The sequence below is a fragment of the Topomyia yanbarensis genome, chromosome 2, assembly GCF_030247195.1.
Source record: "Topomyia yanbarensis strain Yona2022 chromosome 2, ASM3024719v1, whole genome shotgun sequence".
NCBI lineage: Eukaryota > Metazoa > Arthropoda > Insecta > Diptera > Culicidae > Topomyia > Topomyia yanbarensis.
In genome coordinates, this window is record NC_080671.1 from 46,692,427 (window position 1) to 46,720,210 (window position 27,784).

A 27,784-nucleotide genomic window follows, 5' to 3' on the forward strand; every position below is an offset into this window, starting at 1 on the left:
ACAACTTCTCCGGATAAATAAAACAGCCTTAGAATGAGTGAATGAGTTTATCACGGTATCCTTTTTGCGCTCGCTGCTTTCCTGTCGTTATTCCAAAACATGAAAAAAAAACCAGTCTATCATACTTCTTTGCCACTTTTCTTTGTAATTAAGTGTATTTTTTGAAGTTTTTATTGATTTCCACGAAATTAAAATTTTATCACCTTCTCCGGTGATAAGGAAAAAGTCAAATAAATTTTATCCGGAAAATCATTCTCACGCTATTTGTGGAGACGGAGAATTTTGCGACTCATCTTATCTTGGAAAAGGTGGACATCGGATAAGCTTCTTCTCGTGTGAGTGAGAGAATTACAATGCCTGGCTGAACAATATATATATATATATATATATATATATATATATATATATATATATATATATATATATATATATATATATATATATATATATATATATATATATATATATATATATATATATATATATATATATATATATATATATATATATATATATATATATATATATATATATATATATATATATATATATATATATATATATATATATATATATATATATATATATATATATATATATATATATATATATATATATATATATATATATATATATATATATATATATATATATATATATATATATACTTTTTGTCTATGTTACCGACAGTCAAAGTAACTGTGAGCTCGTCAATAGCCTTATTCGCAAGAATGCAAGCACGAGGTATTTCACGTGAGTTATTCATGCCTACCTTGTCGTAAGCAATGAAGGCAGTGTTAACCCTTTCATGCCCAACTTTTTTCTAGGCGCTTCTCTTGCAGTGCTAGAAGCTGCAAAATTTTACTTTCCAATGCTCACTACAATTCTCCTAGAATATTCACAATAGTCCAATGGCTTGGAAAACGTAGCCAAAAATAGTCTAAATTGATAAGTTTTATCATTTTTCACTAATATAGCATCATGTGTTGTTTTTGTGAGCAAATCTTGCACCAATCAAAAGTTATAGCTGTTTAAAATCGTTGCTGTCCACAAACAACATGGGCATGAAAAGGGTTAAGTAATTTTCCAATATAGAAGTTTTCTTTATGGAAGTGCGGTTCTTGAACCAATGCTATGGAAGCTTTACCTTCCTACATAAGTCGAGATAGATTCATAACTGCTGTATGGTGGATCGCAGTCAAATTCACATGCAAATAACTTGGTCCATCGATTTAGAATGGTGTTACTTTACGCAGATGACCTTCTGATGACCCATTTCGTACACAGAGCGAATCGAGTTCCGACATCGTAGCTCCAACAGCCCGCTCTGCCTTAATATAATCACCCTTATTCTTGTTTACGACGAATGCGAGATTCGTGGTTTGTATTCCGGTTTACGACAGCAAAATCAAATGGGCTTACTATTCGTTCGAATCGCTTTCGAACGAATCTTGCATTCGTCGTAAACAAGAATAAGGGTGAATATTATTTATTCTTTATTTGATCGGCACATTCATCGGAAAATTATTGTCTTATTGAAAATTTTTAGTCTAATTATTAATAGTACAAAGAAAATTGAGAAGTCGGTGACGAAAAATGTTGATCGGCAGGTTAAAATCAAATCAATCGAATGCTTCGTTGACCCGAGTGTAGATCGACCGGATTGGTTCATGCATTCCGTATGCTCCAAGACGTGGATCCAGAAACAGGAAATTGCGTTGGGGCCCGTTCATATATCACGTGGGAAAAAAACACCGTTTTTGTAATCTTACAAAATTTTCTGTCCTTACATTAGAAAATAGCATACAACTTTCGGTTGGTATAGTGTGTCGTTCTTATCTACTACGTGGCCACTTTCAGAACTTCAAACCACTGCGTCATTGAGCGCGTGTGGCTTCACATTTTGGTAGCCATTATGACCTACCGGAAGGTTATTCAGTTTTCCAAATGATATTGTTATTGGATGCATATCTTTCTCACAATAGATGTGTATCATCTAGTTCACAACTTTGATTGATTACATTGGCATAAGCCAAGAAGTTCACGTTCCTAGTTATGTTAAATCGCGCACTATCTCGCAGATTCGCATGTTCATACATCAACAATCAACTAGCAACACCTTAAAGAGTGCGTTGTTATTAGCACTGATTTAGAGGTTATTCAATCATCATTCGCCACTACCACGCTGCAAATATTCAATCTTCCTAGTGCTAATCAATGTGAGAAAATCTCGCAGTCGGATTCAATTGTTTCGCTTCTGGGTTATTCTTTTTTCAGCTCCACTGCTGCCTGAGTAGCAGCTATTAAGACGTATCTTTTCCAGAGATCCGATTGAGGTAAGAGAAGGTATACAAAGTGAGCAAGTGGGAAAATCGTAACCCCGTAGCAAAAAGAAGGAGGAGTCTGTTTCGGTGATAGCTCATGCGTAGATTTAAATGGCTTCTTAACATTAAAGCCACTAAACCCATTTTGAGGGTATTTAAATCTGTGTATGTAGAAGGAAGAATCGAAGCTTCAGCTACATACATATAGTTACTGTTTAAACGTTTGACCTATGCTAGGTTGGGTTTAGACTTGTTTTGTTGATTACTCGACCTACAATTTATTTTTATGGCACTTGTCAATTGTATCACAATTGTATGTAATCAATCTCGAATTTACACCATTTTGGCAAAAGCACCCGGAACAGCCAGAAAATACCAATATGGCCATCAACACTTTTATTTGTCACTTATGTGCACTATGTTTATACCATATTGATCAATTATGCTATATATCTCCTTAATGGAGAAAAATTTTGGTAAAAACTATTATTTCTCCATTTAGGAGAAATTTCTTTTAACCATCTTTGCTCGTGAAAAGCACAAAACCTATAACTAAATTAGTTATGGAATTTGCGTTTCGACTTCGTCTCATCAGACTAAGCTAGTCCTGTCATTAAGTTAGTGTCGGATTCTGATGATATGAAGTCGAAACGCAAATTCCATAACTAATTTATTTAAAAAGTTTGTGCTAACTTAGGAACAGGACTAGTGTAGTCTGATGAGACGAAGCCGAAACGCAAATTCCATAACTAATTCAGTTATACGTTTTGTGCTCTTCACGCGTAAAGACGGCTTTAAACATTTTTTTTTCCTTTAGGGGGGATTAGGTTTTCAGCGTGAAAAGAAAACACTCTTTATGCGATTTTTTTTAGAACTTTGCGTGAAGCGAATTGATCAAAACTTTTGTACATTATAGTGTATCATTTCAATAATATTCTACCTAACCCCAACGTCGAGTTTTCGAGATAAATTTTCAATTATGAGAGTTTTTTACTCATTTTAAATTAAAAAATTAAATTTTTCACTAAAAATTCCGCCTTTTTATGAGTAAAAACCCCCATAATTGAAAAATTATCTCAAAAACTCAACTTAGGGGTTAGGTAGGTTAGGCATACACATAGAATGTGAATGAAAAGTTTGAAAGAAATCTAGTATGTAGTTTTTGAATGGCAGTTAACATCGCAAATCATGTTTTTTTTAGATACGTTCTAGAAAAAGCTTCGTCACCGAGTCGTTTGTCGATATTTTTCCATAGAAAAATTACAGAATGTTATTGAATTGGTAAATTATAATGAACAAAAGTTTTGATCAATTCGCATCACGCAAAGTTCTAAAAAATAAAAAAAAGTTCTTTTTTTCACGCTCAAGCCCTTCTTCAAAAAGAACGGAGCGTGATTATCAAGCTTCAATGAGCATAGTGCCTTAATTGTGCTGAGGCTATCTGTGAGGATGAAATAACAACTCGGGAGTAAAGTATCAATGATTTCCAGACTACGGTGAACTGCTGTTAGTTCGGCAGTGTAAACAAAGGCAGGTTCTGCAAGCTTGAGCGAGATCGAGGCGTTATTGTTGAAAATACCGCAGCAGTGGCCTCATTGATTCGTGACCCATCAGTGGATTCGGACCACTGTGCAGTGTAAAACATTTTATGGCAGTCAATGTGTTGGTATTTACTAATGAATATTTTATGGATCTTCACTGACCGCAGCTGATCCGGGATTCCACGAGTCTCCTCTTACATGGACGTGTCCAAAAATGGAGTGGAATCGGGAGTATCTAGTATATTGGTACATGTCTGAACATAACTAGAAGGTGTTATTTCTTGTGACATATTGAAGTACACTGTTATGCATCTGGTTTGGAATTGAAGCTCGACAAGTCTTTCAAAATTTTCAATTACCAGTGGATTCATAACCTCACATCGAATAAGCAAACGAGAGACGAGATCCCAGAACTGATCTTTTAAAGGAAGAACTCCCGCTAGTACTTCAAGACTCATCGTATGTGTCGATTGCATGGAACCTAATGCGATTCGTAACGATACTGTATTCGTTCCAATATAATAATGTGAGTGTTTGCAGCTGAACGGACACTGAAGCACCCTTATTCCATTACTGAAAGTATCGTTGTTTGATATAATCTTATCAGGTCACTTGGATGAGCACCCCACCAAGATCCGATTATTTGGCTTAAAATATTTGGCTAATGCGGAGTTAGATAGAATATTGAACGAATGATGATGTCACCTTTTCGTGGTTAGAAATAGTTAAAACTTAATGAACTAACATATAAGCCAGCGCATTCATTTCTACAAAACCTGTGTAAATATTTATACAAATATACGTTGCAGAACATTGCATGCGTGAATCACCATTTTGCCCAAATTTACACGCAAGCAGGTCCGTATAGTGATTGCTGAACTTCTGCTGGTCGATCGTTGTGTCGGCCTCTACTGGCTTTTCAGTGTTATTTTTTACACACGTCGAAAACTTGATTAGGATGTCATTTCTCAGTGATGTATATGACAAGAAATCCTATTTGATCGTTCTATGCTAAGACAACTCGTAATGCGATGTCGAAGCCAGGCCCCAGAAGTTAACTCATGTCACATCATGCCTTCGATACCAGTATTCCTAGCCGTACGACTTTTAACCATTAACCTTGGTCTGTCGGTTCATAGGGTAAGGCGTTGGTCTTATAAGCATCCCGTCATATGCTTGGGCCCCCACCAGGAAGGATTCTTAGTAGTCAGTAGGCTCGTAACACTAACCATGTAATACCCCTGTACATGACTAAAACCTGACTGCAAAATCTGTAGAAACGAAACTTGAAGTAAGGTTTACAACTGATTCTCTATAGAAAATGCACCCGCCTTTCAATTTTCATATTTTTCGTTTCTCTTTCTTTAACGATAAGAATCTTTCTTTAACGATATACGTAGGCAAAATATTGAGTGCAGTGTATCAAACGATCAGAGTAGCCCAGAAAATGTCCCATTAATTTCTATTTCAATATTTTAGCAAGACTTGAGTCTTTTATCAAATCATTTATTTGGCACGGCCCATAGCGATAGTTTAACATATATTTTCAATATATAAAACAGACAAATAAAAAAGCATTATTGATTACCCGTAGGATGTCGTGCATGTGACCTTCTTTCGCGGTGGGGATACAGTTGTCTGCTCGCCTCCCGTCTTTGGGATTATTTGCTTCTCTCATGTATCACGTTGAGGTCTTCATAGTTAAAGCTGTATTGGTGCCTACGGTTGGATGTTGCTTCTTACCTTTTGCACTTGCACATGAGCAACGTAAACCCGTCGCCATATTTAAAGCTGTATTGGTGCCTACGGTCGGATATTGTTTCTTGCTTCTTGCACTTGCGCATGAGCAACGTAAACCCGTCATCATTGTTATTAACTTCCTCGCCGATAGTGCTAACGGTTGATTTTGGGGTGCTGGATGCTGTTTTGCAGTTCTCATTATGGCCTGAACAACTGTCATAAATTTGGCAATCGTTTGTAGTTCAGGTATTTGTAGGGAAAACTCTGTTTGGATTGGTTTACAGTAGATGAGTCGGCATTTTACTGAAATGCATTCTCCTCTGTATCTGTATTTTTGTATTGCGCAAGGATTGTTCATGGTGTGGCGTCTGATTTTAATACATGCATGTAGGAATTTGTCTGTTATGGGCACATAACGTGGTTTATTTAATAGTTCCGTGATTTTTGAGTTATATAGTTAAACAGGGTCTATCGATCCGCATTCTTAGCATAAATAAATGTCAGGTGTGGCAGATTCTACTTCTCCGTATTGCGACATGCATTTTACAATTAGCTTAGAAGAGGTATGCGGTTATGTCGCCTTACCTCTATAAAGTCATTTTCCATATCCGCGGGAATCTTAATTTCTATTTCTGTAACTTTCAACCACGCGTTTTAGGTTGTTCGGCAAAACGAATATGTCTGCCTGGTCTAACATGTTGAATGCGATCAGTTTTGCAGGTGATGATCCTGAAGATAGGCGACTACCAATAGTTCCATTTTCACATTTACAAAATATTCCACTTCACAAAAACCCACTTGTATAGAACAATATTCAAAGTCAACGATTGCGGCGTAGGTTCAGATCAACGATCCTACATCAACTTTACTCATTATTGCAAGAATAAATACGTTTTTTTGTTCTCGAGATAATGCATAATAGATGGAGAGGCTGGTAGTTGTCACCCGGCTGTAGGTCTGCCTCAGGCAGATGTAGAAAGAAGATTGAAGACCAGGTATTTTTATTTTATCTCAGAGGAATATTTATTAAAATGAATTGGTCGGTGTTAAGTCAGACCGGACTAAGTCGCAAAACATCGAAAAATGAGATAATGATAGCACTGGATATAGAATTTCGTCAGCTACATTGAACTTTTGTCAGATTTTAAATATGTAACAATAAACAGGAATTATGGCAAAAATAATTTTCCAATTATAATGTAAAGGATGCTGCGATTCAAACTTTGAACTCGTTTTTCTCGAAATCAATACTTTGTCAATTAGTCCAGTCTGACTTAACACCGACCAATTGCATGGCGTAAAATTCTTCATGCTTTCTGAAACTGTGTTAGCTTTGATATTCTTAACGGTTTGCATTCAAAACATCAGTAGTGGTGATTTAAATTTGGCATGTTTAGCAATCGCAATTTTTGGTCTGCTAAAAATATTTGCTTTTATTTTATTTTCATTTTCTGAAATAAAATTAATTCCCATTTGAAAAACACAGTGTTGCGTTGCGTTGAGGAGACAATGATTTTGGCGGATTGCACACTGAATTCAACATGTTTGACTGCTGATTATCTAATAAGAGTTGCTTAGGAAGTGGTAATTCATACCAATCCGACCCCTATTAAAACCTCAACAGCATGATAGCCATCATTGCCGGCCACCTCCATCTTCATCATTCACGGGGAAGGATAAAGGATAAAGTATACGGGAAGTGTTGATGCTCCACATACTTAACGGAAGGTAGACGGTTCATCAGACTCTTCCATCGGTGTCGCGGAGTTGGTGGTTTGGAAAGGTATAAGGTCTAGGATTGGTTCCAAGCAAGGGACGTGACATGTAAATCATGGTTTATTATGTAGATCAAAAAACACCGACACCACCGATAACGATATTTTTCATCGGCGCACACCTCTAATTATAACAAAAGTAGTTGTACATAACTATTTGTATAACCTCAGCCTAAAAATTCTTAACTTCAACTTCTACACCAACTGGAAAACAAATGTAGTCGCACAGATCACTTTGAAATTACTAGTATTCGATATAAAAATCGACCTCTTTACTGGTACTTGGATAAATGACAAATTGTTCCATAAAACTAGTTATTGTCTATTTTTAGTTCATATTAAGGCATAATAACAGCAATGGTAGCATGAAATCATTTTGGCCTGAATTCGACCCCAGTTACTCTTCTGTGCACTACATCAGATTCCCGATAAAGTTAAAATGAATTTCCCACAAACCGCCGTTATTATTCTGTTATAATGATCGTCTGGAAGTGTATAATCGTTTTACCTCATTTTTCTCATAACTGAAGATTGCAGTTTACCATTGCTATACTGCCCATAATCGCAAGTCAGTCCCATGTTCTATGGGATTCCCTATCTACATGGGACTGACTTGCGATTATGGGCAGTATATATCTTAGAAGATTGCTGATTGAGATTAATTGAAAATTGTATTCATTATGTGCAAAAGTCCAAGGAATAAATTACCGATAGATAGAATGACCTCAGGAAACGAACTTTCTCATTTAACCTCAAATCCAAGCCTGCTTCAGAGAACGAAAGCAATTTTAAGTGGTAGCTTGTGTAATGGAAAGAATGAGGCTAATATGTATTCACATGATTCGTACGATCAAACTGATTTTTTGCAATAGATTACCTAAGTTTTTTTATAGGAAGTATTACTTATCTGCCGCATTCAGCCTCTTCCCTAAAAGTACAACTTGGTTTAGTTTCAAACTTGAGTTGGAGTAAAACAGGTTAACACGTTTCGTGGGGTTATTCTGACTAGCTTGAATCGATTTCATGATTTTTTTTACATAAAAATTGCACCATTTAACCAGCCAGGTTCAGTCTCTTTCTGAAATGTGAGTTATGGGAAGAATTGGAATAAAATGTGCACACATGTTTCGTGCGGCCATTGTAACTTCCTTCAATCAATTACCTAGACTTAACCTAACCTAACTTAACCTAAAAACAAATTTAAATAGCCACTTTCAGCTCTTTTGCTGAAATGTTGAGTACGACATAAATTCACACTAGTGTTATAATAATAATTGGGGTAAAATGGGTACACACGATTCGTGCGATTATTTTAAGTATGTTCGGAGCTTGGGTCATTGGAAATTCAACCACTTACCAGGAAACGGGTACTCATTGAATTCACACGATATGAATTTTTTTCTGAAATCGCTGAATGCGCAGTGAATTGGTTAACACACATACACACTAGCAAATTCACAAAAAACAAAACACATGTTTATGTATATTTCTCTATGTAGATTGTATTGTATAATCGACCAGCTGTAGTATGTAGCAATAAAGGTATGTATAACAATGTAATAGTAATAAAACTACAAAAAAACTTATTTCTCGAAAAAACATTCCTTACAACATATTTCATTCCTTCAATTTCAACTGTCTCACTTAACTCTGATTGTGAAGCAATCATACGATACCTCTCAGCTTCATACATGCTCTCAACCAAGCAGAAAGCAGTCACCCAAAAACTAGCAAAATCGCCTGTTCGCACGTTTTCATACTTTCATAATGCCTGCTGCTTTGAAAGGCTGAACATTTCACTTTCGCCTTCAACACGATTTACGTTAAAACTACACCTACCAACATACCTAAACTGTTTATTCGCTTAAGAATAAACTCTTACTATACATTTAACACGACTGTAACCAACGAAGGGAGAAAGGAAAGGTGTTGAATAAATTAAAGCATTTTGGGGTTGTGAGGAGTTTTCTGGATACGATAAAACTAATAAAATAAAATGGCCTTAAAGGGTTACTTTTGAAAATAAAATTGATAGCATTGTAAAAAAATTCAAAAGAATTTAGTTTCTCAAACCTGCATTTTTGTTACTTTTTGTAAAATAAACTCAAATTTGCTTTCATCAATATTATTAGAGAGTGAAGAGTGAGTGATTTATAGTATGTACCTATGTAATGCAACTCGCAGACGCTTGATATATTACTCATTCATAACGCGTGTGCTCAAATTAGCATGACCAAAAATTTGTTCTAACATCTCTATTTATATATTATTGATGCTTTCAACAAGCTAAAACCAAAAAAAAAAGCAAAGCTCAAACAGAATAAATACTCGAAAGTAATCAACTAATGTTCCGTTTGTTCCTAAAAAACAAACCAAAACTTGCCCTAAAGCTGTGCTATGCTGTGTGCTTGCTGCCGATCGCTAGTCTATTGTATAGTAAGGCTCGCTCACTTAATCCTAATTGTTCGCTGTTTGTTCATATTGGTCAGCATGAGTGAAATGTAAGAGGTCAGCAGATCGTCCATCTTGTATCCGAGTGAGGTTTCGCAGAGCAGTTTTGAGCCGCGGACCAGATTACCGATCGTCATGTGGAAGTAGGTGTTACCGGATGACCAGTTGGAAATGCGTGTGAATGGGTGGGTGACCAGAATGTCCTAGGATAAGAAAAAAGAAAAGCTTTAATATTGTGCCACTCGCTGTCAGAATAAGTAGTTGTTTACTTTTGAGCTTGGATGAATCAAACTAACGCCATGCTTGTTGATGGCAATCAGTAACATTTCCGGATAGTTTGGTTCGGTGGTTTGCTTCACCTCAAAGAATGCCGACCCGAATGTGGGCCATCTGAAAGGGAGAGTAGCGAAAATGAGCACCACTTTGATCAATTGTTTATTTCAGGGCATCTGTTACCTGTAGACGATTTTCAGGAAAGTTACTTTAGCATCCTCTGGGGACATACCAGCGTCCTGATTGTAGGCTGCCACAATAGATCGTTTCCAGTCGTTTGTTGTTTGCAATTTGATAAGGTCTGAAGGAACCAGTTCGCGTAGCATTTGACTGAAATATGTTGAAATACTAATTATTAAATGTGACGATTTACTAAGTATCATTTAATAGATAGTGGTATGTTGCCAAATGGTAACAGCATGCATTTAGGGGTTAACATATTACAATCACAAGTCTAATAAACAATCGTACTGATACTAAAAATCCCTTCAAGATCAGGCTCGAACGAATGTTTTCTGATTTGTGAGACCACAGTCTCTACTTTACCCATAACACGGCTCCCATGATTTTAAGCATGGTACAAATCTATTGATATAATGGCAATTTTCCATGATATGATAAGACAAACAATCAAAACAAAAAAAACTACTAGTGCATGAAAATAACTCATGGGTGAGTGAACTGAAACTTCGCTAAAAAAAACTGGCCACTGGTAATATCTAGCCTTGCATAAAAAATATTTTTTCACTCCAAACGGCCCCTCTCTGACTGAGCCAAAGCGACAGATATATGATTTGTTAAAAAGTTGCATAAGGAAACATATGGCAAGATTTATCTTGGTTTTCAAATTACAATTACAAAAAAAAGTTGAAATATAATGCACAAAATTTTGCACATATTCATTAGATTTGGCCGAAGTTTTTATTTACTTTTTCAAATATTATGAAAGTTTTGTCTGTAATCGTTTTGCTTTGGTCAAGTCTCCCTATATTGAGGACACTTAACCAACGCCTGAGGAGACTTGACCAAGTGTTTTTGTTTGTTCGTTTAGTCGTGATCTTCAGATAACTGTAAAAAGATAAAGAGTAAAGATTTCACAAAATTTTAGGAAATGATAATTTTTAATTAAAACCGCATAAAAATTATTTATTCTTTTTCGAGGATTTCATCAGAATTACCACCAAACATCATTTTTCTGTAAAGCAAGAAAACCGCAACGTAGACCTTCTAAGTTTTCTCAAAAAGCGTAATTTTGTGCATGTTAAGAAAACATTTATTTAATTATTCGAATTTATATTAAATAATTTCAATGCTTCATAAGGAATAACATGATACGCGAGCAATTATTTTTACGATGTTGGAATCACTTTAAAAAGCACTGTTTTTGAGCGACTTGGTGGAATGTTATATTAAATACTTTTTTTATTTTTTCTTCCGTTTTACTTCCACTATTTTTTATGAAAAATGCAGAATTGCACTTTCATACCACAGATACGTATTTCGGTTACGACTTGTACCAGTTTTTCACATGCATATATTGTGGTTCTAATGAAGAATTATGTTCATAATGCCTTTTATGGTAGTTGAAATGAATAAAAAAAATTCCCTTTGAATCTTGATGATTTTCATTCATATTTTCCCATTTTTAGTGAATTTTCTTAGTGTTCTTGCATAAGTTATTAGCTAAGGTCTCTATCTTTCCATTGGTATGCTTATTCCTATATATTGATCAATTGGAGTAATGTTGTGAGCCAAAAACAAAAGCGTGCCGACATCCGAACACATTCCCCTTCGTTTTATTGGATTTAGCTTGAAAAATATTTAGCCAGGCATAAAACCATTATTGACAAAACGTGCTGTTAAAGGTTCCAACGAGTGCTTGTTTGTCAAAATCAGTGGAAAAATACCATCGCACGAGCTCGCCAAAGAATTATTTAACCCCACTCTACTCTACTTATCACCCTGTAATTTCGGAACAGGAATTCGGATCCATTCGTAATTCAATAGCAGACGTTGGGAACGTTGTACATTTCATTTGAGATTTAGTTTAGTTTCGGTTGAGTGATCTCTAAGAAAAGCGAGTGACGTCTCTGAACGTGTGAGAACTTACGCTTTTATAAATGCGGCCTCAAATACGAGTATACAAATGCGCGCACCCAGGCGATCATGAATCGTTTACGTCTGGAAGCCACTACCTTTGTTCCAAGCAGCCTAGATCCATGCTTTTAGTCTCGTCTTAAAAAACAAACTCATATACAGTAGAAGGACGCCATGGCCGGACACTCTAGTGATATGGGGGAACTCACTCTCTTCTAGATCCGAAAAAAATACACTCAAAATAGCGATTCGCGCGAACACTCAGAAGCCCATACACACGTCCACGCGACCAAACCCGTTATCATACAAACGTTCAAATTTTGCGAGATAACACTGGTCACAAACTCGAACATACAATGGCAATCATCCATGCATACCTACGTCCACTATCTCGCGAACATAAAAACGCCTCTGGCACTCCCACGCATTGACTAGGTACATGCCTTCAGTTAGACCACCCCAAAAAATTACGTTCATTTACTCCAGACAAAGTAAACATAGACTCAAGATCCGTGCTAAAATTCAGAACACACAAACAAACGATCAAGCCCTTCGCGATCATCATTACGCTTTTATGCCCGCTTCTCGCAAATATGAAAATATGGAGATAAGGTGAACGTTTTAACACTTATAAATTGATAAACGCGTTCTCAAGCTCTAACATATTAATGCCCGTTTTCACGCGATCATGGAATCTACACGTTCCAATATCTGAACCGTAAACTCAATATCACAATCAAAATCACGGCCCGTTACAATTGACCTTAAGCAGTCAAATGTCAAAGAGAAAAATATTTAAAATGGTTGTTAAAAATAGGCAGAGATCATTATTTCAAATTTGGGATGGCCACGACATTTTTTTGCACGAGAGAGTACAACATAGGTGCTTTTATGATCTGCTGCTGTTAAAGGATTTTCTATCGGTTTTACGATTTACTATTAGGAGCATCCCGCTATACATCGAGAAAGGATAGGTCACCACATTTTTACTTTACCATTGCCTGACTTGTCTGTTCCATTTTTTATATCTCCCATAATTTATGTCTCTTCCTTCGCACTATTAAAGTTTTCACGTTGTCTAAAATGGATGTCGAACAAGATTCAAGAATACTTCTTATTGAAAATCACAAATTGAACTTAGTTGGACCCTAACTGATCTTCTTTCGAATCAAAGATAATCCGCTAAGTATTCTAAAGATTTCGAAAGAACTGACGAAAAAATATTCAGCCAAGATGGATACTTAGAATGTTCGCCCATATACGCTCAGCATTTTAATATCCTATCTAAAGCAAACACATGACACTGTCGACAAGTATTTTATAAAGGACTGTGTCGCGTATATATGCCCGCCCACAAAACTGAGATCGACGGAGACATCACCGATTCGAGTTGGTTAGGCGTAGATATATTGAAGCACGTGATTGTCTGATTCAAGTGAGTGAAGATTTTGAATGGCAAAGGCTCGGTGTGGGTAATGTGCAGAGAATTTTTAGGATGACTCTTGCATTAGGAATGTTGAAAAGCCTGTCTGCTTTGGGGAGAGTCCTCATGATATATTACCATTCCCCATTAATTTTTGCAGTAATTTTCGCTATTTTCTCGATTTGAAGTCTTTGCATTTGTGGAGACTCGGTTTTGTTCCCCTTTGGTGTTTACATTAGTTTTTATTTTCAGTTCGAACAATAATTTAGAGTGTACTTGGAAATAGCACAATGATTTTGTTATTTTTTATAACTTATTCCTATTGTACAAAGTTCAAGATTTTCGCGCCCCCTAGGCGCAACACCCTTGGCGGGGGCCAACCGCATGTATGCATGATTGTATGCACGAACGTCACCCACTCACGTTTTCAAGAGAACCCAAAAAAGCTTATTTTTGGTGACCGCCCGTGAGTTTCCCGTGATTGATCAAAGCCTGTTGAAATTGCCAATTGAACCAATTGTACCGACACTTGTGAGTAGTACATCATACTCAACGTGCAACTTAAAGAGAATAAGATTATAGTATGATCAAGAACGTAAATGGGCACACCCATGCAGGTCATTTTTGGGATGGGAAGGAATGTTAGTTCAACACTTGTGACTATTATGACCGAGGAATTCTCTGCTTCATCCACAAGTGTCGTAGGATAGGATTGGTGTTAGTAGGTAGGGAAATGAATCAGGATATACTTGGTAGATACTGTGATTTAGCTAAGTACTCACGCGATTTGTCTTTTCATTTTAGATTTAGATTTTTTGTCCGAGAATTCGTACCCAGCAAACTCCAAAGAGCCGGCCATCGGGAGTATTGCTTCTTTTTAACACTTTGATAATCATTTCCAAAGTTTGCAGTACAAAAAGCGTACAAAAAATATATAAGATATCCTAAATGAATGTGAAGAAACTCACTGCGAAATCTAATGAAAAGTTGGCATCTCCATTCTCCCTATCAGACACGTTTCCTTTATTGGGCCAAATGCCAAATTGCAAACGACATGGTTATTATGCGTTATTATAAATATAATAAACACAACGACAAGGGCTCTTGACCCATCGGCGGAAGAATGGATGGGAGAAGAGTAATACTGGCAAAGACCGACTACCATATGAGCGGTTCAAACTCGAAAGAGTGACGCAGAGTACTGCACTGGATGATTTTGAAGAGAGGGACCAGCAGTGCGACTTTACGAAGTTTTAGCTTCCGATGGCCCTACATTTTCTGTCAGAGTGAAGTTCAAGAATGTTGAAATTTTTTCCACTCTTGAGCCTTAAGTCATCTGTACCTTGGCGTTTAGAAGAAAATTTGTTACTATTAACTGGAAATATACAGCATAAGAGTCCCATATGAATTTTCATCAAAAATGAGTTATCTGTTGGATTGTATTCTATATCACCACTGAATCACAATGAACAAATAAGATTACCAGGTTTGTTTATAAAATATCATATACCAAAAATACCAAAACATAGTTGTCCCATCCATAAGGCTCAATAAAAATGTAAATCTTGAACAGCGTTTTTCTCGGCTTGCTGTTTTTCAATATGGGACTCTTATGCCTTTATGGGCAGTATAGAGGTATGTCAAAAGTTGTTGTTTGGAAAACTTTTTTATTGCAACCTTCTTCAAGATCCAAATGCACTGAGAAAGTGTTTCTATGTCTTTAAAACGATAAACATTGGATCGTTGACATTTTATAATGGGGAAATAGGAAAAACTTTTAAAATGGGCATAATAACACGAGTTAATTGTTTTTGTTGGAGCAAAATTCCAAATATCTCGACAACTATCGAATTTTGGAAGATTTATGTTAAATGCATTTTGATTTGAAATGATGCATAGAATCATGTATGTCAGTTAGCATGAAATTCAAAAATATGTATAAAGTTATCGTTAGAAAAACTTTTTTACCGATAAGTTCTCCATCATGCAATCACATTCAAAATAATTCTTTTTCTTTAGGTTTAGGTTGACAAAAAAATTTTTTTTTCTTTTATTTTATTTAAATTTTTAACATAAATTTTTGTTTTTGTAAAAAATGACAATATTTTTTTCAGTGCATCTTTTTTCGTACAGAAGTATTCATTCCCTATAACTCTCTCTGTCATACAGTTTTGCTTTTCAAAATACATTAATCGAACAAAAAAATTAAATTTCGTTCGAATCGGCGATTGTCATAGTTTGCGGTCGGCCGGTTTCTCATGGAATCCCTCTATGGTCGCCGATTTTCGTGGTTTAAATTTGTTTTATTGATGGTATTAAACGATACGCGGTAAGAACGATCAATGAACTAAAACCAGTCAACGCAATTAGAAACAAGTATTGATTGGATGAAGGTTCGTCGCTAAATGGCATAGAAATCTCTAGTTTAGTTCTAGACAAGAGTGATATTTTTGATAATTACTCTGACCATATACGAATAAGTTATTAAATAATTTGTAAAGTACCCGACTGATTGCAAAGTTTTATCCATGCAATCTTTCATTTACTGCTATTTAACTATCCCCCCATAATTCAACTAACAAATACCAAATAAAACCAAAACCTGCACTTACGGGATTGCTTGCAGTTCCTGTTTGCTCTCGCCAAACCGCACCCGATACACCAACGCGGCCAACTTCACCGCTTCCTCCTTCGAGCATTTGTGGTAGCCCCGTAATAGCTTCGGCAGCTCCTGATGGTAGTGGAATATCAGATCCGCATTCTTGTCCTTCCCTGGTACCGTGTTTGTCCACAGTTTCTTCATGAAAAACACCTGGTACGTGAACTGCGGGTTCGAACCGTCCCGCGTCGGCCGCGCCTTCTTGATCCAATCGGTCAGATGACGCACAAAGTCGAAGAAGAAGTCTCCTTCTGGCACTGATATCACCTTGTCGGCTATTTTTACAAACAAACTAAAACCTTCACTGGACCGCAGATTCAGTCGCTGTGAAATGTTCTGGCAGAAATCTTTCGCTCGGGTGGATGAGTCCACCTCGAATGCTTCGTCCGTATCGTCCGGGAAGTACACTTTGTGGAAGATTTGTGTAGTTTTGTGCTGAATCGCCTCCACCTCGACCTGGTGGGGCGGATATTTACGTTGACCATTCCGAATGGTCTTCTGAAGGCGATGTAGTGAATCTTGTGAGATGGGATGGCGTCTTGTTCGTAGGAAGAGTGTAAGTTCTTTGAGCAACTGTTGACTACAAGCAAATAAACCAGTGGAAAGCCACATCAACTCCCATCCACGCTCCTCCGAGAGGCGATTCCGATTATCAGTGAGTTGCTTCATCAGCTGACAGTAGATTTCATCTCGCAAGATTTCATGCTTGAGTGGTCCGTCGTAAATGTGATCGGTAACTTCGTTGCCGATACGGGGTCGTTTCGATGGGAGATCCCCCATGTACTTCATAATGGCAATGAAGGCAAGACAAGCTTCTTCGGAGAGTTCTTCTTTCGCCAGTAGCTTTTTCAGTAGCGGTTGTTTTAATGGATCTCTGGAGTAGCGCCACAATTCGTCACCTCCACGTTTCGAACTCAGGGTGGATAGCGCCTTGGACATGGTACGCTTCGGAGGAGGTCTAAAGTGATCCAACGAATAGTCGGCAAGAGTATGTGGTCGTTCACGAGTTTCCGTGCCCCCATTCGAGTGGATTGAATTCAGTCGTTTGCCGTGATGTGCGTCTTCTACACTGAATAGTGCCAAAATGTCCGGTGGAGGTTTCGTGAGCGTTGGTAGTACATAAACAATTTCGGCTGGGAAGTCTCCGCGTTCCTGGGTGCGTTCACAACATCCTTAAATAGAAAGGATTATAAATTAAGTTTCGAAAACTGCTACGTCGAATTAGCCTACCTATGCACCAACCAGAATTCAGAACCGATTCTCCAGTGCTTTCATCTTCCAGAATTATCAAATCACCTTTTAAGAATGAGAGGAAGCTTGTTCCTTCACCCGGAGCTTTGTAGTCTTGTAGGGCTATCACAAATTTTGAGCTGAAATTTGGACATGCAATTAAGTATCACTGTTTACCCCGCTACCCGTAATAAAATACACTCACCGTTTCTTTAAGCCCTCCAGGAAGTAAACCACCAAATCTCTAATATCTTCCGCATTTGGGCTTTGGAAGGTAAATTCCTCATTTCGTACTGTGGATAGTGAAAATGTTTGCGTGAAAACCTTGTTTGTTTTTTGACTCGAAACAGCGGTTATTTCGGGGAAAGAAAGCTCCAACAGAACTTGCTCTTGATCGTCCACCACGTAGACACCGGTCCAGTTGACAGCAATGATAACGTCGTTTTTAGGCAAGTTGGGTCCCGAATTTCTGAAAGTTTTAAAAATATTATGACATTGCAAATAATCAAAACGTGACCCGACCACATGTACCTGTAAGCCTCGTAGAACCTAGAAAACAGTAGAGGCCACTTATACTTTGCATAACCTACAACATCTTCCTTCACTTTCAACGGCAGTGCCTTATCCTTCAGGTAGTAACTCTTCTTGTAAGCTTGCAGCACTAGGGCAGCCCAACGATCAATCGCCTTCTCGATTCCCGTCAGACAATAATCGGGGATAAAATTCGGCAACAGCGTGTACAACCGATCCATTGACATGTCCGTATTGTACTCGATATAGTACTGCTGTGCGGCGATCATTGCCAGATCTTCCTCCTTATCGCATCGATATTCGCCAAACTTTACTCCACGAACCACTTGCTGGTAGATTAAATTGGTGGCAACCTGATCTTCAATGGGGTTATGCCAGGGAGCGAATATTTCTTTTCGGAAGAATAACCGCCAGGGTGCGTTTCGTTCCTGAGCACCTTGCTCCTTGGCGTACTGTTCGCATTGTGAGATTGCATCCATGACGTGATCACCACCACTTCCCAGTGAAGATACTTTGTCGAACAGGGCAATATAAAGGGAGAATCCGAATTGATCTTTAAGGGCGATCTTATCTGATAATTGATTGCACAATTCCCTTGCCGTAGTAGCGGAGTCGGCCAGAAGGGTCTTAGTATTTCCATCCATAAAAGTTATAGGAAGCATTATCGGCTTTTTAGACTTGGTTGCTTGTAGTTCCAGCCATGATGGGGGTTGATTTCGAGTTCCGTTATTGAAGGTTCGTTTCAGCCGTTCCTCACAGTAGGGAGCATATCCTGGAGGACCTTCTCTGATAAATGATCGCAGGTAATTAACGAATTTCTCCGACGGAGCAAAGCATCCTACACAAAGCGACAGAAGAATCCAACCTCTAGCGTGAGATGATTTCGAAGGATTATTGGTGAGTTGCTTACAAATTTGACAGTATATTTCGTCACGCAATTCCGCTCGTAAGATACCATGGCCTATAATAAAATGGAGTTTCTCTAGGTTAGAGGTTGGGCGAGATTCAAGCCACGATTGGTAGCTATCGGCAGTGTATTCTTCGTCCTGCAGACGACGTCGAACGTCCTCCCCTAGTTTGTTCTTGCGCTTCAGAGTGAGCGATACTAGTTTGTGTCTAATGGAACGCGGTTTCTGTTTGAGGAATGCTTCTGGATCCAATCCCATCATCTGCGCTTCCTGAAATTCTTTACTTCGTATAAAGTTACGCCCAAGTGTGGCGGTGACCTTGGACATCACGGAGGTATTGTCGCGATCCATCGTGTGATATCGAGGCTCTGGGAGATCTCCAGTAAACCTTAAGATGGTAATCCACAGTGCTTGTGCTGCTAGTTGATCACCTTGAGTGTGCAACGGCAGTAGAGGATGCTTCAGAGGTTTCCGAGAATAGTAATGAGTAATGTTGCCCTGGAAATAAGTTGCCGCAAATTTCTGGAACTTGAACTCGGACAGGTCCTCTTCATCCTCGGAGATTGGGTGAATTGGCCCGATAATATCTTCGTGGTTGTCTTGATTAACTGGTAGGTCATTAAAAACAGATGTTTCGCGACCTCCGTGCGGTGTTGGGGCTTCACTGCTAGAGTCGGGCAGGAAATCAAACATGGCTTCCACCAGTTTGCTGTCATCCACCGGTTCATCAGCTTTTCTAGCAGCATCGTTTATGATATTCTTCTTGACCTCTACCTGCCGACGCTCTTCCAATTCTTGTTCCATATCTTTCCGCTCGATTTCGTTCAATCGATCTCTATAATGCTGCTCTGCTATTTCCTTGGCTCGCTTATTACCTTGATGTTTCAACTCTTCCTCTTCCATCCGTCTCATCCGAAGTGCTTCGTGATGTCGCCGGTACTCCAACTTCAACTTCTGATATCGGTTCATAGCAATCATCCGTCTGACGTGCGATTGGATCTTAATCACTGCCCACATTTTGTTTCCGTACTCTCGACGAACCAAGTATCCTCGTATTCTAGCCTGCAGGCGAACAATGTGACCGCGAAGATGCCGGAAACGGTGGCTCAGCACTCGCGAGCGAATCAATGCCTGTAATCGCATGTAACCGATTTTCATCTTTTTGTATCGCTGTCGCTGTGCGTATCCCTTCCAGTACTTTTGAATGGTGATGGCCGCTTGTCTCATTCGAAGGAATCGCCTTCGATAAACCCAACCACGAATTGAACGTTGCAATATCAGAATCTTACGTGTCAAAACACGGTCCCGCTCTTGTTCCAAAAATAAATCATGGGCGTCTTTGAGGAAGACTTTTGTATGACCCAGCTGATAATCGGAGCGGCCCAATACGGTCGCACAAATCTTGGAAGTGGCCATTCGACAATCAGTTCTGTGAGCAGGTGGGATTCCGTTAATCAGAAAACGGTATCGTTCCACAAAGTCCCTGAAGTTATGTCGGATGGGATAACCTGCACGACGAATACGAATTGTTTCCATCATGCCGGAGTAACGTAACTGCCGACAGCACAATGATCGATCGAACATCATCGGTTTCTTCAATTCGTTTGGTTTGATGCACCGAATGAAAAATGGCTGGCACTGGCTAAGGGTTTTCATTAAAGAATCCAAGCTCTTTTTGAATTGAGTAGAGAGCGTTGGCGTTCGCTTACGAGTTTCAGCCCCCATACCTATGTCTTCTGCGAATACCGCCTGGAGGAACCTGTTACTTGAACTAGAAATCAACTGAAGTAGATCAGCGCTGAAAGTGTCGCGGTTTTTCTCCAAGAAACCACGAGTATCATAGAATACAACTCCTGCGAAATGATTCAACCCAAAGCTGGTGTTGATATCTGACTTAGGTTTCAAATAGTTCCGATGCGTGCCATGTGTTTTATGCAGCTTTGCCAACATTGTTTGATCAGTTCCCTTCGGGAATTTGGACTCTTCGTCGATCAGTGCCATTATGTTCAGCTGCTTAATAGCGATCAGATCCAATGCATCCTGATTGTCAACGAACTCGATATGCTGCCAGTTAATGCTTTCATGATTGTATTCTTCCTGTTCTAATTTAAAAATGTGCTGAACAAAGAACTGTTGCAAGTTTTCGTTTGCGAAATTAATACAGAACTGTTCGAAGCTGTTATGATCAAAGTTTTCGAAACCGAATATATCCAACACTCCAATAGCGCTTCTAGTAGAGGATTTAGGCTTGTAGATTGCTTGGTTAATCTTTTTAACGATAAGAACAAACAATCGCCCGTAGATTCCCTTTACGAAGGCGTCCCGAACGTCCATAGATTGGTCCCGCGAAAGAGTGGAAACGACAGTTTCACCGTGAGCAAACAAGGTTTTTCGAGTGAGTGCATCTATGAATGGTTGTAGTGGAACTTCCAGAAGACTAGCCACACGCTCTACATTGATGTGCTCTGGAATCTCCGTGGCGTCTAGGTTATCAATTACCGTTGCTCGATACTTGATGTTTCCAGTATGCAAGAGCGCCGCCAGTAACTTTAAAATCTCCCAAATTTCATGGTCCGAGAAGCACAGCACCTTCATAGCCGATCGGATGTCAGCGAATTCTGCAGCATCATTTCTCCCATCACATTTGATGCAACCTCCTCCGGTGAGATAGCGATAATCGGAGGCATGTCCCAGGTTTAGCTTCCGCTTCTCTTCCTGAGTCAATCCAGCCAACAAACAGTAGAAAATATGATAATTCCTCTCTTCTGCATTCTGTGAAACTATTCGAGACTTTTCCAGCAGATACTGCTCGATTTTAGCGCCTTCGATCACCCCGCCATGGTTGAAGTGAATATCAATGTACTTTCCGAAGCGAGACGAGTTATCGTTCCGCACGGTTTTAGCATTGCCAAATGCTTCGAGAATTGGATTGGCTTCGAGAATTTGCTGCTCAATCCAGGAGTGTTTCCCACTGATTGCCGCCAGGTACTGGAGAATTAATTTTGTACTCTCCGTTTTACCAGCTCCCGATTCGCCAGATATAACAATACACTGATCCTGTCCATATCTTCGCATATGGGCGTACGAGTTATCTCCGATGGCAAAAATATGTGGCGGGAGTTCTCCAATTTTACGCTCCTTGTACAACTTGATTTGATCGGCGGTATAGATCGGCAGAATTTGATAAGGATTTACGGCTACCAGAATCGATCCGGTGTATGTCTAAAATATAATTTCAGATTAGTCATCGAATATTTTTACTAAAGAAAATCGTCGATTACTCACATAGATCAAGTTGTCATTGTATCGGATTAAAAGATTCCTCAGGATTCCGGCCTCGTGCAGGTCGCCAAGCGAAATCATATCCTCGACACCCTGCACAGACGAGGCGTGCATGGCTTTGATGCGTCGTTCCGGCGTGAGCCACAGCTCATTCTCGTCGTCATCGCGGACCTGGATACGTCGGCCCTCGGCCGAGATGACCCGGGCTCCGATGGCCACATCGAATTCGCGTCCAGATACGGGCTCGATCCATATGTAGTCACCCTGAAAGGAGATTAACAATTTAATTATTATAAGCTGATTGAATCATCGATCACAATAATTAGTGCTAAAAAGAATTTATTGCGAGACTCATAAACATGCTGAGTGATGTATCGAAACGGTTGTTGATGTCTCTAGAATTCCATTCCGGTGATGGACTTGTCAGTCGTCAGAAGCGATTACACTTGATTACTTAACTGACTTAAGTATGTTCAGAACAGAGTGTGATTTGATTTAAAATTAGTCGCACATTCAATGTTGTTATATTTATGTTTTTCTGCATTCTTCTGCAGCACGACATATTTTTCATTAAAAAAACTCATTTTCACGAAAATTACAACACGTTTTGATAAAGAACGAGTTTGTAATCTATGCTATGCAATCGCTACAGAAATAGCCTTTGTAACCAAGGCCCGGAGGGCCGAGTGTCATATACCATTCGATTCAGTTTGTCGAGATCGCAAAATGTCTGTGTATGTATGTATGCATGTGTGTATGTATCAGAGATAGCTTGACCGATTTGCACAAACTTAGTTTCAAATGAACGGTATACCCGAGCAAATACGCATGGGTTCAAATACCACATAGCCCCTTGAAAAGACCTTAAACATGGTCCGTGACAAAATTCACAACCATCAAGACACCATACAATGGGCTCAATAACCCATAAATATACCAACATATGGTGATGGTGTTTTCATGGTTTGAACCCATTTCAAACACCCATGTCAAACCCCATGACCATAGGGCTATTATAGGCTTTTCGTTTGCTCGAGTAACGCTCCCTGAAGACACTATTGAGTGCCGTCACACAGCAAAGGCCTTTGATGTTCAAATTATGTAATACATATTCAACTGGGATCAACAATACTTGGATTTGTGGGTCTAGATCACTAATGACCAATCAAAGTAGCTTTGGCCACATTGGCCACCTAAGACGGATCTTGATGCCCCCAGGGAACTCGCCAAGCTCCCGAGTTGATGTCACACCTATTTTCCAGCAAACTCTGAACCAATTTTTACGAACTTTATTTCAAATGAAAGAAATAATACCCCTATTGATTGCTATTGAATTTCATTCAGTTCTGACTTTTGGTTCCGGAGTTACAAGTTGCCTCACATATGAAATTCTCATATAAACCGATACAATTGTTATACCTCATAGGTTAAAAATCTATTGCGGTAAACATCAAATTACTTCGATTCGCAGGTCTAGATCGCCTGATGGCAAATCAAAGACTCTTGGAATATATTGTTCACCATGCTTGTTATTTGCTCACACAATGTGCACAAAGAGCGAAATACACCGATGAAAAAAGAGCAAAACAAAAACATCGCGATGTGCAGATCACTCGCACAAAGAGAAACTTGAAAAAGAAAAAGAGAAAAAGCTGAGCAGCAACAGATGCACAATTTCGCACATGGAGTTTCCTTAAAGAGCCACTTTTTTGTGCCTCTCCTCACTGGCAATCAGGGAGGAGGGCGAATAAACCTACAATTCAGATGAAGTTTAATCGGAAGACCGTTTTTAATGTTTTTGGTTGCCTTCCCTGCCTCCGTGCGCCGGTGACCAAGATGCACACTAAAGAGCCTCTTTATTTCTACTCTTTCATGTGTGCAGCCATGGAGTACAATGCACACATGGGAGCAACACGCATCGCAGTGAAGAGGTTTATTATAAAAGAGCAGAGCGGTGGTTCGCATGAACAGTGCAAAGAGCGTTTTTATTCTTCTTTATTCTTATCTTTATCTTTTGTTCAATATGAATAATTCCGGAAGGTTTCCGGCCATATTCCAGAACTAAAGTCACTTCGGTGATTGAACCAATTTTCGCTAACCTAGTAGCAAATGATAGGTACTATATGCAGCTCGGTGTTGGACCTTCCATCTAACCCTCCCAACTCCACCCTCCCCCAACTCTATCACCCCACTCCTCTCTCAGCCCAACCTCACACCTGCATTCCCCTCCACCACTCCGCTACAGAGCCTAAAATTCTCATGCCTATTCAATGAACGACGAAATTCAGAGATTTCATCTTCGTCCTTTCCCCGCCTCTTTCGTTGCTAAATTCATGAAAAAATAAAACAATAAAGGCGATGTCCCCTCCTCTCCCGATTCTACGAAAACGAGTAGCAGCAGCAGCGACTTTCGTTTTCCAATCAGAAGTTGCAATTTCGTTCTGATTCATACTTAGTAATTTGCGATTCTCATTCATTAAATGAAATTAATGCCATGTGCATCTAATAATGCAATTAGAACATAGATAAAATCAGAAATATGCACACCGATCAGGCTTCCGTCGTACAATACCATCATTAGCTCGCAAATCTACAGAATCGAGCATCGACAAATAAATATCATTGCTAGTGTATTTTCGTTTCCCCAGCAGTAAGTTCAATTTCGAGGGTACCAATATCATTCTGAGTCTCAAAGCGAAAACGGCGTGCGGAGAGAATAATGAAAACGCTCTGCTACATGCATGCTTTGTCCTAACCCGTTGTCTCATTTTCGATTTCGCAAAGTGCTAGTGGTATGGAAAGAAGCTTCGTTCTTTCGTCAGTTTTGCCTGATTTTGGCAAATGAAAAAAACATTTTCCGACTTTGCTCCGCATACCAAAATAAGTTAGGTGGTTTTCGACGCATCCACCCCTCCCACTAATTATACCACACCGCATTTAAAATAAGTTAGCATAAAATCAACATTGAACTCACGCTGATTAAACTAAATCAATATTATATTTTTCTTTGTTTCATGTGAGTTAGCGTCGACGTGTTGCTTATCAGGTTCGTGACAGTCGTGTAATGTGTAATAAGAATATGTTACATTGAACGTAACCAGGTGTACTGAACGTAACCAGGTATTAAATCATAGTTTGAATAAATGAGAAAGGCACAATTGCACCACTCAGTTGATTAAAACGAGTTTTTATGTTTAGATTTTGATATTTATACTATGTTCACATTACGGAGTTAAAAGACGTTATAAAAATTGACAAGAAGTAAAAGGTCATCAAGATAGCGTTAACACCTTTTTACTCGTAGTGTAAAGCGAGACGAGACGATAATCCGGACCGAGATGAAATTATTCATCATCCTTCAGAAAATCATCAGTATGTATTAACCTTCCGGCAGACGCACTAGTATACAGAGTGCGCGTCACTCAGAAAGTCAAGCGAAAGCGTCTTTGAACACCAGCGCCTACTCGTTCAGTGACCCATTCACGCGACTTCAGGATGGCCAGACATACAGTTTTCAACAGTGTATAACTTCTGAACGGGTGCTTATGGACAAACAATTTTTTCTTCGTTTTGAAGGTGAAACCTAGTCCTACCAGAATAATTGATAGTATAATTACAATTTTTGCCGATAACGAAGTTACACAGGTTCGAAAACAGGCCAAAATAAAATCAAAATCAGCTATAAGTCTTTACACAGCATTCACAGCTATCTGGTTTTTTCGGAAAAGTTATGTGTTTTGTGATGATGAAAAATACCTTCGAACATTATTAACGCGAAAAATCAGAAACAAAAAAGTTATAAGTAAAAATAGGAAATGAAGCAGTTTATTATAGAAAACATCTCATAACTCGATTATTATAAGTGACAGAAACAATATGTCTTCTGCAAAATTTATAAAAATACTCTACTCTACAACTTTGTCGAAGATGGCCAAGCGCTATCTATTTTGGTTCAAAAGTTAAATTTTCTGTAGTCTACTATAATCAATTGCTTTTTACACACACAAACATTGTAGAATACGTAAAATCGCTAATATGGACAGTTTTGACTCCAATGAATTAAGTACCTCAAACGCTGTTTTGAGCCACTGTGCACCGCTCCCGTATGATAGATGCAGCTATTCAAACAGGGCTGCTATGATTCATAATAAAATCCACTTGTTTTATAAGTCATGCCGCTTCTTTAGTTAATAACTTTTCTCAGCGAATTTTCACAAACTTACAATGTTTCACGAATGTCTTCAGTAGAAGAATACCTTTTGAAATATATAGTGATCTCCATTAATTGATTAATGAGGTGATTTTTTAAGAATTTATTTTCAATGTTAACTAATTTTCCATACTATTTTCCATATAAACTTTGAAATTTTTAGGGGACCGTAGACACAACCGATTGGTACCAAAATTTGTACAATTACTAAGGGCCATAAAAAGAATCAGTGAAGCCTGGTGGAGCTAATAGTCAAAAATTGAACCAGTCTAGTAATCAGCCATGTATTTGACAATAAATCCAATTTTAGTCGTTCCATGCTAAGAAAAGAGAAGATAGCTCGTAACGCGGTTTGGAGCCAGGTTTAGGAAGTCAACTCACGTTACGTTATGCCTTCGATTTTGACTGACGCTGAACACGCAAAATATAAACTTCCTGCTATATGCTAAAAATACGCAACAAATAATTTGTTTCTCTTGTAGTGTTCTTGTTCAAAATTCTAAAAAAAAACCTTTTTATGAGCCACTGATGAGGAGATCCTCTTAAAGTTGACTGTAAAATCCATTTAAATTACATTGATGAACAGAATATTATAAATCCGTTTTGGTCTTATGATTGGTTTTATCATAGCATAGTGCACACAAAATTACATTACTAAAGATCCAGTTTTGTAACGTATTTGTTGTGAGATAGTGATTATTATGAATTCCATAATGTCGCCATTTGTGAAATGTTTTGTAATTAAATACGAATTATTGAAACTTTCCTTGACAACTTCTAGCTAGTTATTTTAACCCGTGTGAAGGCAAGCTAAAATCCTAACGCTAAAAGGCAAGCCGGGCCTCTACGGCCCGGTAAAATTTTATACTCTCTTACAGTAAAAGCATTAAAAATCCAAAGCATATAGATCAATTTCATGCAGAAATACAAACTGTTCAAGTGTTTGAATGATTTCTCTATTTGAATTCATTTGACAATGAAGAAGAGCCTGTGAAAAAACAACATATAAGCGAAAAATGAAGAACTGATAGATTGTTTCAGAATATTTTAAAGGATTCAAAATTAAAGCTCACGCCTGTAGTTATTGGCTATACTATAAACTAATAAAGTCAAATACTCATAAATATATGAATCCCCGATAAATACTCACTCCTGGGATTAACTAGAGTAAGCATTGGGTGAAGCCAAAAGCTAAATTATGTAAATAAATAATTACCACTTTTCGAATATGTCGAGCAGTATCTTGTTTTACCACAAGCAAAAATGGAGAACTTTGTCCTTGGAAAACGTTCATTCACTTCATTTTCTGGCAGGAAAAAATTCAAAATTATGGCCCCATT

General features: G+C 38.4%; 1 protein-coding gene across 9 annotated transcripts in view; it reads right to left on the reverse strand.

Annotated features, from left to right (window-relative positions):
- Window positions 1-8,834: 8,834 nt before the first annotated feature.
- Window positions 8,835-27,784, reverse strand: part of LOC131684321 (myosin-VIIa) — an 81,432-nt gene continuing 62,482 nt past the window's right edge. For all 9 annotated transcript variants that reach the window (XM_058967086.1, XM_058967092.1, XM_058967091.1 and 6 more), the window contains 8 exons: window positions 22,238-22,498; window positions 18,045-22,174; window positions 17,719-17,982; window positions 17,514-17,653; window positions 16,237-17,455; window positions 10,288-10,434; window positions 10,101-10,221; window positions 8,835-10,034 (listed from right to left, as the gene is read on the reverse strand). In XM_058967086.1, coding sequence (XP_058823069.1) covers window positions 9,828-10,034; window positions 10,101-10,221; window positions 10,288-10,434; window positions 16,237-17,455; window positions 17,514-17,653; window positions 17,719-17,982; window positions 18,045-22,174; window positions 22,238-22,498 — 6,489 coding nt within the window. In that variant the 3' untranslated portion in view covers window positions 8,835-9,827. The remainder of the gene's footprint in view (window positions 10,035-10,100; window positions 10,222-10,287; window positions 10,435-16,236; window positions 17,456-17,513; window positions 17,654-17,718; window positions 17,983-18,044; window positions 22,175-22,237; window positions 22,499-27,784) is intronic.